General features: G+C 40.5%; 1 protein-coding gene across 17 annotated transcripts in view; it reads left to right on the forward strand.

Moving 5' to 3' along the window:
- cmn (calymmin) overlaps positions 1-16,109 on the forward strand; it is an 84,320-nt gene that overhangs the window by 19,055 nt on the left and 49,156 nt on the right. For 11 of the 17 annotated variants that reach the window (XM_014158572.3, XM_082965897.1, XM_082965896.1 and 8 more), the window contains 7 exons: positions 1,943-1,987; positions 2,090-2,197; positions 2,437-2,493; positions 3,029-3,751; positions 13,206-13,526; positions 15,061-15,111; positions 15,204-15,269. In XM_014158572.3, the coding sequence (XP_014014047.2) occupies positions 1,943-1,987; positions 2,090-2,197; positions 2,437-2,493; positions 3,029-3,751; positions 13,206-13,526; positions 15,061-15,111; positions 15,204-15,269 (1,371 nt within the window). The remainder of the gene's footprint in view (positions 1-1,942; positions 1,988-2,089; positions 2,198-2,436; positions 2,494-3,028; positions 3,752-13,205; positions 13,527-15,060; positions 15,112-15,203; positions 15,270-16,109) is intronic. The other 6 variants (XM_082965907.1, XM_082965908.1, XM_082965910.1 and 3 more) reach the window with 4 other exon arrangements.

Here is a 16,109-nt window from a genome sequence, read left to right on the forward strand (position 1 = left end):
TCAAAATGACCAGAAACTCGTCAGTCTGTTCTTGTTCTGAGAAATGAACGCTATTCCATGCGAGAAATTGCCAAAAACTGAAGATCTTGTACAACGCTGTGTACTACTCCCTTCACAGAACAGCGCAAACTGGCTCTAACCAGAATAGAAAGAGTGGGAGGCCCCGGTGCACAACTGAGCAAGAGGAAAAGTACATTAGAGAGTCTAGTTTGAAAAACAGACGGCTCACAAGTCCTCAACTGGCAGCTTCATTAAATAGTACCCGCAAAACACCAGTCTCAACATCAACAGTGAAGAGGCGACTCCGGGATGCTGGCCTTGAGCCATATCTCAGACTGGCTAATAAAAAGAAAAGATTAAGATGGGCAAAATAACACAGACATTGGACAGAGGAACTCTGCCTAGAAGGCCAGCATCCCGGAGTCGCCTCTAAACTGTTGACATATTAATGCTATATTTGATCTCAGCTGGTGTACCCAATAGATATGGAGCTAAACCTAATGGTAAATTCCTGCTAAAGTGTTTGAAAGTCCTGAAAAGTGTATCCAATATTTATTTTTTCTACACATAATACCCTTTAAATTATTATTATTTTTTTTTAAAGGAAATACAGAAATATCTAATTTACCTAAGTATTCACACCCCTGAATCAATACTTTGTAGAAGCACCTTTAGCAGCAATTACAGCTGTGAGTCTTTCTGGTTAAGTCTCAGAGCTTTCCACACCCAGATTGTGCAACAATTATTTAAAATAATATTCCAGCTCTGTGAAATTGGTTGTTTATCATTGCTAGACAACCATTTTCAGGTCTCGACATATAGATTTTCAAGTAGATTTATGTCAAAACTGTAACTTGGCCATTCGTGAACATTCACGGTCTTCTTGGTAAGCAACTCCAGTGTCGATTTGGCCTTGTGTTTTAGGTTATTGTCCTGCTGAAAGGTGAATTCCTCTCCCGGTGTCTGGTGGAAAACAGACTGAACCAGGTTTTCCTCTAGGATTTTGCCTGTACTTAGCTCCATTCTGCTTCTTTTTTTATCCTGAAACTGCCCAGTCCTTAACGATTACAAGCATAGCCATAACGTGATGCAGCCACCACTATGCTTGAAAATATGGAGAGTGGTACTCCATAATGTGTTGTAATTGGATTTGCCCCAAATGTAACACTTTGTATTCAGGACAAAAAGTGAATTGCTTTGCCACATTTTTTGCAGTATTTCTTTAGTGCTTTGTTGCAAACAGGATGCATGTTTTAGAATATTTGTATCTGTACAGTCTTCCTTCTCTTCACTCTGTCAATTAGGTTAATATTGTGGAGTAACTACAATGTTGTTGATCCATCCTCAGTTTTCTCCTATCACAGCCATTAAACTCTGCAACTGTTTTAAAGTCACCATTGACCTCATGGTGAAATCCATGTCTGCTTTAATAAAACAAAAAATTATCCATCTACCAATAGTTACCCTTTGTGAGGTATTGGAAAACATACCTCGTGTTTATGGTTGAATCTGTGTTTGAAATTCACTGCTCGCCTGAGGAACCTTACAATTATCTGTATGTGTGGGGTACAGAGATGAGGTAGTCATTTAAAAAAAATCATGTTAAACACTATTGCACACAGTCCATGTAAGTTGTTGGGTTGCACACTTTTCAGCTTTTAATTTTAATTAATTTGTAAAGAATTCAAAAAACCAAATTCCGCTTTAACTTTATGGGGTATTGTGTATAGGCCAGTGACAAAAATCTAAATGTAATCTATTTAAAATTCAGGTTGTAACACAAAATCTGTAAAAAGTAAATGGGTGTGAATACTTTCTGAAGGCACTATCTGATCTGTTGAATAGGAAGTGTCTACATTAAAACTATTATGGTGAATTTGCACTAGGTCGATTAGGAATTTTCAGTAGGTCTAAATCGTAATTGTTTTGTTGTTATTTCCAGGTTATGGTGCTGGAGCTGGTGTGTCCAATGGACAAGGAGCTAATGGTAAGTCTACCCTGGAAGTTTGTTTAGATTCCATCCCAGGTAATACATGTATCTTCTTCATTGTGCTGTAGCAAATTGATATGTTACTGGTAAATGTTGTAGGTTATGGAAATGGATCACCTCAACCTCAAAATACTAAAGGTGTCGGAGCACGTGCACCCATTGGAGGAACTAAAGCGTCAAATGGAGGAGCTAAAGCACCAAATGGTGGTAAGCATTCACTATTAAAAACTGAGATTGTGTAAATGTTAAGAACTGCGCACTGTATGTTTGAACATTTGTATTATTTAAAATAAAACATTTGCTCACTCTATCCGATGTTTGTCATTTTCCAATGTTTTGTCAATTGCCACTTTGATCTTGTTGGTTATTATGTTGGTCATAAGCAATGTATATTGTAATGCGCACTGGATTTGTGAGTCAGTATTTTTAACTCTTGTGGTTCCTAGGGTATGGTGTTCCTGCTGGTGTACCCAATGGACATTTGGCTGAAGTAGTCAATACTGGTAAATGCTCCATGTTGTCTGATTGTGGCCTCAGCTTTTCCGTCTTAACCAGTTTGAGTCCATTTTGTTCTGTATGGTTGAGTTTATCTTGTATGTGGTTTGTCTCAGCATGTCTTACAATATGTGTCTTCTAATCTAATGTGGGTGAAACTAGTAGTATGGTGTTTAAAGCATGTTTTCATGTTCTTCTTGCATGTTGTAATTTGTGTCAATCGGTCTGTACTGAACAGTTTGTCTATATATGTGGTTTGTCTCAGAGTAACTGTACTAAGGTATTATGGTGCATGTGTTTAATTTTATAAGCAATAATTGAGCAGTATTGCGTTTCAGATTTCAAGCATGTCTTCCTGTTCTACTTATGCATGTGCTGTATGTCTATCGTGGTTTGTGTTAATCGGTAAGACGTCCCCTGTTTGTTTTATCTCCTAAATTATCGTGTCAAGATAATGTCATACTGCATGTTTCACTGTTGCACTTTTTCACTGATTTAGTTATCTTTTTAGTTGGTACAAAGTTACTGTGTTTTGGTTCCCAGGTTATGGCATGCCAAATGGATACAGCATGTCAAATGGTCAGGGTACTAAAGGTGTTGGTGCACCGAATGGAAAGGGCCCCAAAGGTGAAGCTCTTACTCCTGAAGCACTAAGCCTTGCACCAGCACCCGAGCCAGGACTTGTAGTACCTGAGCCAACAAAGGGTGTAGCTCTAATCGTTCCACAAGGGAAGACATACCCTAAGCCAGCACCAGTTCCACAAGGGAAGCTTTTCCCTAAGCCAGTACCTATAGTACCACAGACAAAGAGTCCAAAGACAGTACCAGAGCCAGCAATGGTTCCACAAGGGAAGACATACTCTAAGCCCGCACTAGAGCCAGCAATGGTTCCACAAGAGAAGACATATGCTAAGCCAGCACCAAAGCTAGCACCTGTCATTCCACAAGGAAAGCCGTGCCCTAACAAAGCACGGGAGGCAGCACCAGTTCCACATGGGAAGACATACCAAAAGCCAGCCCCAAAGCCAGCAGCTGTAGTACCACAGGCAAAGAGTCCGAAGACGGCACCAGTTCCACAAGGGAAGCCGTACCCAGAGCCAGCACCTGTCGTTTCACAATGGAAGCCGTACCTTATGCCAGCACCTGTGGTTCCACAAGGAAAGATGTACCCTAAACTAGCACCAGTGCCAGCATCACAGGCAAAAAGTCCAAAGCCAGTGGCATCAGCCGTGCCTCAAGGAAAGCATCCCAAAGTACCAAACATGGGTAAAACTCTACTATTCTCTGTATGTCCATGAGGTGGTGTGCCATGTTAATGGCATGCTTCATATGTAGTTAGAATTTCTATCACACTGGCCAAGGGGTGTAAAAGCTTCAGATTTTCTTAAAGCATGTGAGTAGCTAGCTATGGCAATAACCTGTATTGAAATGGAATATCCTCACACAAACAGGATAATGGTTTGGGATGTTCAATCAATGGAAGAATATTTTTAAACCAACCTTTACTTGCCGATTCTTCCTTCTCGACTTGGAAGGAACCGTTGTCTTCTGAATTCCCATGGCTAGTTGCAGGTGTATTTAGGAATTTAGGAAATGCTCTGTTAAAACCTGTTGGGGATAAGGGGCAGTATTTGCACGGCCGGATAAAAAACGTACCCGATTTAAACTGTTTACTACTCTTGCCCAGAAACGAGAATATGCATATAATTAGTAGATTTGGATAGAAAACACTCTAAAGTTTCTAAAACTGTTTGAATGGTGTCTGTGAGTATAACAGAACTCATATGGCAGTCAAAACCCTGAGACAAATCCTAACAGGAAGTGGAAATCTGATGTGTGGAATCACTTCAAACCTTTGCCATTGAAACACACAGTGAGTTAGGATTCATTTTTCACTTCCCAAGGCTTCCACTAGATGTCAACAGTCTTTACAAAGTGGTTTGAGTGTTCTCCTGTAAAAACTGACCGAACGAGAAGGCTGTAAACTAGGTCACAGGCGGATGGCCACGTCTACAATGACGCGCATGCGTGTGGGGACCCTTTCTTTCCGAAACGTTTTATAAGACAATGCAATCGTCCGCCTTGAATATTATTGAAGTTCTGATTGAAAAAGGCCCTAAAGACTTATGCTATACAACATTTGACATGTTTGAACGAACGTAAATATTATTTTTTTTGCTCTTTTGTGGCGACAAGTCCCGCGGGCTTCGGTACATTTTGAGTAGCCTACAGAACGCGCTAACAAGGAGCTATTGGGACATAAATTATTAACTTTTTCGAACAAAACTACATTTGTTGTGGACCTGGGATTCCTGGAAGTGCCTTCTGATGAAGATAATCAAAGGTAAGTGAATATTTACAATAGTATATTTGATTTTAGATGGTTCCAAGATGGCGCTAACCTGTATCGCCTAGCCTATTTTTCTGAGCATAGCACCTCGTTTATTGCAAAGTGTGATTTCCCAGTAAAGTTATTTTGAAATCTGGCAATGCAGTTGCATTCACGAGATGTTAAACCTCTTACATCTAGCCGTTCCGCTAGCGGAACACCTGCTCCAATATCCAATGATAGGCGTGGCGCGAATTACAAATTCCTCAAAAATACAAAAACTTCAATTTTTCAAACATATGACTATTTCACAGCATTTTAAAGACAAGACTCTCCTTTATCTAACCACACTGTCCGATTTCAAAAAGGCTTTACAGCGAAAGCAAAACATTAGATTATGTCAGCAGAGTATTTCTGGCTGGGTAATCAGACACCCATTTTTCAAGCTAGCATATAATGTCACAAAAACCCAGAAGACAGCTAAATGCAGCACTAACCTTTGATGATCTTCATCAGATGACACACCTAGGACATTATGTTATACAATACATGCATGTTTTGTTCAATCAAGTTCATATTTATATCAAAAAACAGCTTTTTACATTAGCATGTGACGTTCAGAACTAGCATACCCCCCCGCAAACTTCCGGGGAATTTACTAACAATTTACTAAATTACTCACGATAAACGTTCACAAAAAGCATAACAATTATTTTAAGAATTATAGATATAGAACTCCTCTATGCACTCAATATGTCCGATTTTAAAATAGCTTTTTGGTGAAAGCACATTTTGCAATATTCTAAGTACATAGCCCAGCCATCACGGGCTAGCTATTTAGACACCCGGCAAGTTTAGCCTTCACCAAAATCAGATTTACTATAACAAAAATGTTATTACCTTTGTTGTCTTCGTCAGAATGCACTCCCAGGACTGCTACTTCAATAACAAATGTTGGTTTGGTCCCAAATAATCCATCGTTATATCCGAATAGCGGCGTTTTGTTCGTGCGTTCCAGAAACTATCCGAAATGGTAAATCAGGGTCGTGCGCATGGCGCAATTCGTGACAAAACATTTCTAAATATTCCATTACCGTACTTCGAAGCATGTCAACCGCTGTTTAAAATCAATTTTTATGCAATTTATCTCGTAAAAAAGCGATAATATTCCGACCGGGAATCTCCTTTTCGGCAAACAGAGGAAAAATCACAAAGACGGGGGCGGCCAGGGCACGCGCCTAAGCCCACAGTCCCTTGATCGGCCACTTGAGAAAGGCGATAATGTGTTTCAGCCTGGGGCTGGGATGACGACATTCAGGTTTTTCCCGGGCTCTGAGCGCCCATGGAAGACGTAGGAAGTGTCACGTTAGAGCAGAGATCCTTTGTAAAAGATAGAGATGGCAAAGAAGTTCAAGAAATGGTCAGACAGGCCACTTCCTGTAAAGGAATCTCTGGTTTTGACCTGCCATTTGAGTTCTGTTATACTCACAGACACCATTCAAACAGTTTTAGAAACTTTGGAGTGTTTTCTATCCAAAGCCAATAATTATATGCATATTCTAGTTACTGGGCAGGAGTAGTAACCAGATTAAATCGGGTACATTTTTTATCCAGCCGTGAAAATACTGCCCCCTAGCCATAACAGGTTAATCTATAATTCTTTGAATGACAATATTATAATTTACCAATGTTTTCGAATAGTAATTTTGTAAATTGTAGCGCTGATCCACCGGCAGCATTTGAGGGAAAATATTTTCTGAATTTCACTGCCACTGTAAAATGCTGTTTTTGGATATAAATATGAACTTGATAGAACAAAAAATGCATGTATTGTCTAACATAATGTCCTAGGAGTGTCATCTGATGAAGATTGTCAAAGGTTAGTGCATCATTTTAGCTGGTTTTCTGCTTTTGGTGATGCCTGTCTTTGCATTGACAAAACATTACACACAGCTATTTTCAGTGTACTGTCCTAACATAATCTAACTTCATGCTTTCGCCTTAAAGCCTTTTTGAAATCGGACAACGTGGTTAGATTAAGGAGATGTTTATCTTTCAAAGGGTGTAAGATAGTTGATTGTTTGAGAAATTTAAATTATTCGATTTATTCTGTTTAGAATTTCGCGCGTTGTATCTTGTCAAGCAATCCCGTTAACGGGATCCGAACGGGAAGGGGTATCCCCAACAGGTTAAATAAAATAAATGTTTGTGCTATGAAGTAATCCAACAATGGACAGTGGGGTTTGCAATTATTGACACCCTTGATAAAGATTAGCAAAAATTACTCTAAAATAATTCAAATACTGAGCTATATTGTAGGCAAAAAAAATAGGGAAACTATTATTGTATACTCATACAATTGCTCATTGTGTACTCATACAAAATATAGGGGTCAAAATTGACACCCCTGTTTTCAATAACTTTCAATACCACACCTTGCGAGGATAACGACACTGAGACTTTCTAAAATGTTTTATGGTTTGGAGAACATATTGGGAAGGATCTTAGATCATTCCTCCATACAGAATCCTTCCAGATCCTTGATATCCTTCGTCTGCGCTTATGAACTACCCTCTTCAATTCAAACCACAGCTTTTCAATGGGTTTCAAGTCCGGAGACTGAGATGGCCATTGCAAAATTTAGATTTTGTGGCCTATTAACCACTTCTTTGTTGATTTTGATGTGTGCTTGGGGTTGTTGTCTTGCTGGAAGATCCACTTGCAGCCATGTTTCAGTCTCCTGGCAGAGGCAACCAGGTTTTTGGCTAAAATATCCTGGTACTGGGTAAAGTTCATGATGCCATTGACCTTAACAAGGGCCCCAGGATCAGTGGTAGCAAAATAGCCCCATAACATCAAAGATCCACCACCATATTTTACAGTAGGTACAGTAGGGGTTCTACCTTTAATAGTTTTGAGCTGATGCCGTTACTGTTTGTGGTAGATGGTGACAGATTGTGGTAAATTTCGTCATTCTGGCAACAATGGCTGACACTTAAATAACATGCCATAGAATTTTGCGGCACCCCGCAAGCTGTGCTGCAGTATGCCGCAACTTTTAAAGGATGAACCACTATGTGGTTATTTTCTGCTCATGCATTCTAATTTAGACGCCAAACCCACCACTGGTGTGCATGGCCAAAGAGCTCTATTTTCATGTCATCTGACCAAAGCCCCTGTTCCAATCCAAGCATGGTGGTGGATCTTTGATGTTGTGGGGCTATTTTGCTTCCAAGTGGCTCTTCCAGCAAGACAACCCCAAGCACACGTCAAAATCCACAAATAAATGGTTAATTGGCCATAAAATCAACATTTTGCAATGGCCATCTCGGTCTCCGGACTTAAAACCCATTGAAAGCCTGTGGTTTGAAATGAAGAGGGCAGTCCATAAGCGCAGATGAAATATATCAAGGATATGGAAGGATTCTGTATGGAGGAATGGCCTAAGATGGCCTAAGATCCCCCCCCCTAATGTGTTTTCCAAGTCATAAAACATTATAGAAAAAGGCTCCATGCCGTTATCCTCGCAGGTGAGCTATTGAGAACAGGGGTGTCAATCATTTTTACTTCTACCTTTTCTCTGAGCAATTGTATTAGTATACAATTTAGCTCAGTATTTTAATTTGTTATTTTATACAGTCATTTTTGCTAATCTTTATCAAGAGTTTCAATCATTTCGGACCCCACTGTATAATGTATGCCACCATCTTTTCGAAAGCACAAATGTGCCTTCCAAGTTGAGAATTAAGGAAGTATCGCCAAGTTAAGGTTGGTTGAAAAATGATCTCCCTTGGATTGAACACCCCAAACCATAACGGCTGTTCATGTGAGGATAATCCATCACGTTACTGGTTATTTCCATAGCTAGTGAGTAGCTTCACCACTCAAATCTGGTATACTGTAAGTAGCATCATATATGGGTGAAAAAGCTGACACATTGTAGATTCCCAAATATAATTTTCTATCAGCAAAGGTCTAGCCAGTGATCATTTTCTGTACTAGGGACTGGATATCTATGATCCTTCTCTTTTTAGAAAGCACTGACTGGTCAGCAATATCCTGTGGACAGGTACCCCGACCACAGTCAAGCACTCTAGTCTGAAGTTTTTTACACCCCTTTTCCCATGATCGGAATATAGTCTACTACTATGGTACTCATGTTTTAATGCATTCTAACATGTGCTATGTTATACTACATGTATGGTCAATCTGCATCACTTGTTTCTAATTTGCTAGTCTAGAAATTGGCACTCAATGTCAGTCTATTGAGTTATTTAAGTATCGTTCAATGGATTACTCTATTCATCTTTCTTATTCTAGGATCTGCTGTTTTTCCTATGAAATGTCATTTCAAATGTTTCCCCCCCCCCCCCCCATGGCTTCAGAAAGTATTCATTACAGTGGCTTCAGAAAGTATTCATACCCCTTGACTTATTCCACATGTTGTTGTGTTACAGCCTGAATTAACTACACCATAATGAAAACATGGTTTTAGAAATGTTTGCACATTTATTGAAAATAAAATAGAATTATCTCATTTACATAAGTATTCACGCCCCTGAGTCAATACATGTTAGAAACAGCTTTGGCAGCGATTAGAGCTGTGAGTTTTTATGGGTATGTCTTTAAGAGCTTTGCACAATATTTGTACAACATTTGCACCTTATTTTATTTTTTTTATTCTTCAAGCTCTGTCAAGTTGGTTGTTGATGATTGCTAGACAGCCATTTAAGTCTTGCTATAGATTTTCAAGCAGATGTAAATCAGACTGTAATTCGGCCACTCAGGAACATTCACTGTCTTCTTGATAAGCAATTCCAGTGTAGATTTGGCCTTGTGTTTTAGATTATTGTCCTGCTGAAAGGTGAATTCATCTCCCAGCGTCTGGTGGAAAGCAGACAACCTGGTTTTCCTCTAGGATTTTGCCTGTGCTTAGCTTCATTCAGCTTATTTTTTATCCTGAACCTGCTCAGTCCTTAACGATTACAAGCATACCCATAAAAATGTAGCCACCACTATGCTTGAAATTATGAAGAGTGGTCCTCAGTAATGTTTTGTATTGGATTTTCCCCAAACATAATACTTTTTATTCAGGACAAAAAGTTTATTGCTTTGCCACATTTTTTTCCAGTATTACTTTAGTGCCTTGTTGCAAACAGGATGCATGTTTTGGAATGGATTTTTCTTTCTGTATAGGCATTGTTTTTTTCCCTCTGTCAACTAGGTTAGTATTGTGGAGTTACTACAACGTTGTTGTTCCATCCTCAGTTTTCTCTTATCAAAGCCATTCAGCTCTGTAACTGTTTTAAAGTCACCATTGGCCTCATGGTGAAATCCCAGAGCGGTTTCCTTCCTCTCCGGCAACTGAGTGACTGGGTGCATTGATACACCATCCAAAGTGTAATTAATAACTTCACCATGCCCAAAGCGATATTCAATGTCGTATTTTTTACCATCTAACAATAGGTGCCGCCCTTTGCGAGGCATTGGAAAACCTCACTGCTCTTTGTAGTTTAATCTGTTTAAAATTCACTGCTCCACTGAGGGACCTTGTAGAAAATCAATCAATAAAATGTATTGATAAAGCCCTTCTTACATCAGCTGATGTCACAAAGTGCTGTACAGAAACTCAGCCTAAAACCCCCTAGAAAGGCCAAAACCTAGAGAGGAACCAGGCTATGAGGGGTGGCCAGTCCTCTTCTGGCTGTGCCGGGTGGAGATTATAACAGAACATGGCCAAGATGTTCAAATGTTCATAGATGACCAGCAGGGTCAGATGATGATGATGATAATAATAATAATCACAGTGGTTGTCGAGGGTGCAACAGGTCAGCACCTCGGGAGTAAATGTCAGTTGGCTTTTCATAGCCGATCATTCAGAGTATCTCTACCGCACCTGCTGTCTCTAGAGAGTTGAAAACAGCAGGTATAGGACAAGGTAGCACGTTCGGTGAACAGGTCAGGGTTCCATAGCCGCAGGCAGAACAGTTAAAACTGGAGCAGCCGCACGACCAGGTGGACTGGGTACAGCAAGGAGTCACCAGGACAGGTAGTCCTGAGGCATGGTCCTAGGGCTTAGGTCCTGAGAGAAAGAGAGAGAGAATTAGAGAGAGCGTACTTAAATTCACACAGGACACCGGGTAAGACAGGAGAAATATTCCAGATATAACAGACTGACCCTAGCCCCCGACACAAACTATTGCAGCATAAATACTGGAGGCTGAGACAGGAGAGGTCGGGAGACACTGTGGCCCCGTCCAACGATACCCCTGGACAGGGCCAAACAGGCAGGATATAACCCCACCCACTTTGCCAAAGCACAGCCCCCACACCACCAGAGGGATATCTTCAACGACCAACTTACCATCCTGAGACAAGGCCGAGTGTAGCCCACGAAGATCTCCCCCACGGCACAAACCCAAGGGGGGGCGCCAACCCGGACAGGAAGATCACGTCAGTGACTCAACCCACTCATGTGACGCACCCCTCCTAGGGAATTGCATGGAAGAGCACCAGTAAGCCAGTGACTCATCCCCTGTAATAGGGTTTGAGGCAGAGAATCCCAGTGGAGAGAGGGGAACCGGCCAGGCAGAGACAGCAAGGGCAGTTCGTTGCTCCAGTGCCTTTCCGTTCACCTTCACACTCCTGGGCCAGACTACATTCAATCATAAGACCTACTGAAGAGATGAGTCTTCAATAAAGACTTAAAGGTCGAGACCGAGTCTGCGTCTCTCACATGGATAGGCAAACCATTCCATAAAAATGGAGCTCTGTAGGAGAAAGCCCTGCCTCCAGCTGTTTGCTTAGAAATTCTAGGGACAGTAAGGAGGCCTGCGTCTTGTGACCGCAGTGTACGTGTAGGTATGTACGGCAGGACCAAATCGGAAAGATAGGTAGGAGCAAGCCTATGTAATGCTTTGTAGGTTGGCAGTAAAACCTTAAACAGCCCTAGACTTAACAGGAAGCCAGTGTAGAGAGGCTAGCACTGGAGTAATGTGATCAAATGTTTTGGTTCCAGTCAAGATTTTAGCAGCCGTGTTTAGCACTAACTGTGACGATCGTCGTAAGGAGTAGACCAAAGTGCAGCGTGTTGAGTGCTCATGATAAATATTTATTATTATACTCAGAACACTATACAAAACAATAAACAAAGAAAAAACGAACATCACGTTCTGTAGGCTTTACAGAGCTGTGCAAAAACAAGATCCAACAACTCAAGGAGGGAAAAAGGGCTGCCTAAGTATGGTTCCCAATCAGAGACAACGATGGACAGCTGCCTCTGATTGGAAACCACACTCAGCCAAAACAAAGAAATAGAAAAACTAGATTGCCCACCCCACATCACACCGTGACCTAACCAAACTAGAGGAAAATAAACGTCTCTAAGGTCAGGGCATGACACTAACGGAAGTTTATTTAGTGCTTTATCCGGGTAGCTGGAAAGTAGAGCATTGCAATAGTCTAATCTAGAAGTGACAAAAGCAAGGATACATTTTTCTGTATCATTTTTGGACAAAGTTTCTGATTTTTGCAATGTTACATAGATGGAAAAAGCTAATAATAATAATACTTGTATGTGTGGGGTCCAGAGATGAGGTAGTCATTCAAAAATGATGTTAAACAGTATTATAGCGCACAGTGTGAATCCATGCAACTTATTATGTGACTTACTAAGCACATTTTTACTCCTGAATTAATGTAGGCTTGCCATAACAAAGGGGTTGAATACTTACTGACTCAAGACATTTCAGTTTCTCATTTTTTATAATTTAATATTTAGAAAAATGTAATCCCACTTTGATATTATTGGGTATTGTGTGTAGGCCATTGACAAACAAATATCAATTTAATATATTTTAAATTCAGGCTGTAACAAAACAAAATGTATGTCTAAATCTGTTGACATGTTTTATTACCGTGTTTAACATTGTCTGTTTTAGTTGGTGGTGTTTGCTTTAGTTTAGACAATGAAAGCTTTGACAGTGCCTGTATTTACACATTTTGGGCTGAATCCTAACTTGAGATCCATGCAACCAAGTCAGACTTTCGCATATATCATGCATTGAAATGATGTCAATGACAAATTTGTACAAAGTTTCAAGATAGGGGTGCGGATTTCATGTTGGGTTTCCACCCTGTGTGTTTTCAGTGTTTACAATGTGCAATTCTTTTGCACACCATGGTTGTTGTTCACTAGGGGACTGTCATAGTTTTTTGTGTCCACCAAAATGTTGATGTTCTAAAAAGAAGAGCCTTATGTGGGAACTTCACTGGGAATGTTTAATTTTAGGCAAATAACTAAAACCAGATGACCGTTGACATTATATCTGTTAACAATTTCAAACTAAAATGACCAGTGGCTGTAAGTGGTGATGACCTTGTGGCCCTTAGGTTATGTCACTGGATGTGAGGTCCCTGAGAAAAAAAATGGTGGGTCGGGCACACCTCCTGGGAAAGGTGATTGGGGCGTAGACCCTGAACCTCAGGTGCCTAAAAGTACTGGACCCATGGTTACAAAGGTTGTGCCTGCATTGGTACCTGAAACGATGGCAGCTAAAAACACTGGTCCCATTGTCCCTGGAGAAACCCTGACTAAAGGTGCACCAGGGGTGGCACCGGAAGAAGTGAGCAATAAAAGTGAGCCTGCAGTTGTACCTGAAAAATCAGCAGTGGAACATGAGAAGCTGGAATCTAAAGTTGGGAGTCCACTTGGTAAACTAAAACTTGATATTGTTTGTGTCTTTGGATGTGTAAGTGCTGTCATATAAACACAGTGTATGTTTGTCACATAATCACTGGTCCTTGCATATGTCTACACCTGTCCCGCACCTGTGTAATGTGTAGTGCATGTGTATGTACATGTCAAGTCTTCTGTTTGTCTTGTCAACAAGTTCATAGTTCATCACATGTTGCTGGCATCCATATGGTATCATTTATGCCCCTGTCAGGTCTGTTTGAGTGTGTCACATTATTTATTTTGAATTGTTTTAGTGTGTTGGTTGTATGTTTTTGTTGCATGCTTTCTTGTGGTGTTGGCTTATCGCCAAATACTTTAAGAAAATGTAGGTTTATTAATGTCATGATATGTTTTTTCTTATTGCACTTCTCATGTGTTGGTCTGTTGGAACTTCCACTGGTGCACTGCTGCATCCAATGTTACTGGACATGAATAATCTAAATGATACCATATAGATTGCAGGTTCAAGTATTTGTTTGATGTTGAGTGTGAAGCCTGTGGTCTGTCTGTCTATGTAGTCATTGGTTGTTACAAGACATCTCTTTGTGTTTCCCTAGTTTGAGATCAGTTTCAATCAACGTTTTAAGTATGATTACTGGCGGTTATTTGTCTTGATAAATCTGTGGTGTAGCCTAATATTTCTCTGCGAGTAAGTTGAGGGATGTATGTTGAGGTCGGCCTTGCCAGTCTTGTTTTATTGATACCGTTGTGACCCCTAGTAGATGGTGAAGGAGCTGGGAATCCCAATGGCAATGGGCAGGGAGCTAAACCAGCCAAACCTGGTAAACGTCAGTTACTAGTAATATCAAGTAAAATATACAGTACCATTACACCCATAGATAAATACAAGTATAACTAATGTAGAAATAGTTTGCTACCCCAGCACCGCAATTTTATTGTGCTATTAGTATAATTAAAGTTAGGTTTTGTCATTTTATTCATTTGTTAACTTGAATACATGGCATTCTATTTATATTGCATTTTTCTGACATGGATATTCTAGACTTTGGACCATCAGGAGTGCCAAATGGACAATGGGTGAGAATACCAAGTAATGGTAAACCAAGAGTAGTATGTGTTATTCACAGGCGATCTGAATGGCATTTATTAAACAATGTGCCATGATCACCTCAACCTAAATGGTTTAAAGTACATGCTGTTTTCTGTTTTTGTCTATTTGTGCAGTTAATGTTTTTGCATGGATATTGTTGTTTGATCTGGCATGGTAACAACTGTTGGAATGTCTTTGTTATTTTACGGTGAATGTTGAGTCTCACTCTGAGTGCATGACCTTTGACTCATGCTGCTTGTGACCCCTCTTCCCTAGATTGTTCACGTTGAGAACCTACGATGTGTCCCACTTGGTTGACCTGTGCTGGTGGAGGAATTGTTCATTTATAGTGCTAAACCTAACTTGAACACAATAATAATAATAAACGACATGTATAGGAGTTACCCATTTGTAGAACAGTTAACTCGTACCTGATTTCACTTCACATGTTATTTAAGGTTATGGTCCAGGAGCTGGTGTTCCCATTGGCTTGGGTGCTAAACCCAATGGTAAATTTGCCCTAGAGCCTAATGTCATACATTATTGTGCATGCCATGAATGAGGTCTTCCACACACTCAGCTTTCTGTGTATGATGATTAGGTTACGGAGGAGGAACTGGTGTAAACGGAGGTGGTGCCCCCAATGGCTATGGCGCGAAACCCAATGGTAAATTGTTACTGGTTAATCGAAGCAGTCATAGTAGCTATTTATTATAGATTATTTAAAGATGAACGTTACCACGTAGGCCCACAACATAACAGTCACTCTTATACAGTGCTTTCGGAAAGTATTCAAACCCCTTCCCTTTTTCCAAATGTTGTTACATTACAGCCTTATTCTAAAATTGATTAAATAGTTTTCCTCGTCAATCTACACACAATACCCCACAATGACAAGGTGAAAACAGGTTTTTAGAAATGTCTGCAAAAACAGCAATGCCTTATCTACAGAAGTATTCAGACCCTTTGCGATGACACTCGAAATTGAACTCAGGTGCATCCTGTTTCCATTGATCGTCCTTGATTTTTCTACAACTTGATTGGTGTTCACCTGTGGTAAATTTAATTGCTTGGACATGATTTGGAAAGGCACACACCTGTCTATATAAGGTCCCACAGTTGACAGTGCATGTCAGAGCAAAAACCAAGTCAAAGGAGGTCGAAGGAATTGTCTGTAGAGCCTGAGACAGGATTGTGTTGAGGCACAGATCTGGAGAGGGGTAATAAAAAATGTCTGCAGCTTTGAAGGTCCCCAAGAACACAGTGTCCTCCATCATTCTTAAATGGAAGAAGTTTGGAACCACCAAGACTATCCTAGAGCTGGCTGTCCGGCCAAACTGAGCAATCGGGGGGAAAAGGGCCTTGGTCAGGGAGGTGACCAAGAACCTGATGGTCAGTCTGAGAGAGATCCAGAGTTCCTCTGTGGAAATAGGAGAATCTTCCAGAATGACAACCATCTCTGCAGCACTCCACCAATCAGGCCTTTATGGTAGAGTGGCCAGGGGGA

Source organism: Salmo salar, chromosome 19 (assembly GCF_965601325.2).
Source record: "Salmo salar chromosome 19, fSalSal1, whole genome shotgun sequence".
Lineage (NCBI taxonomy): Eukaryota > Metazoa > Chordata > Actinopteri > Salmoniformes > Salmonidae > Salmo > Salmo salar.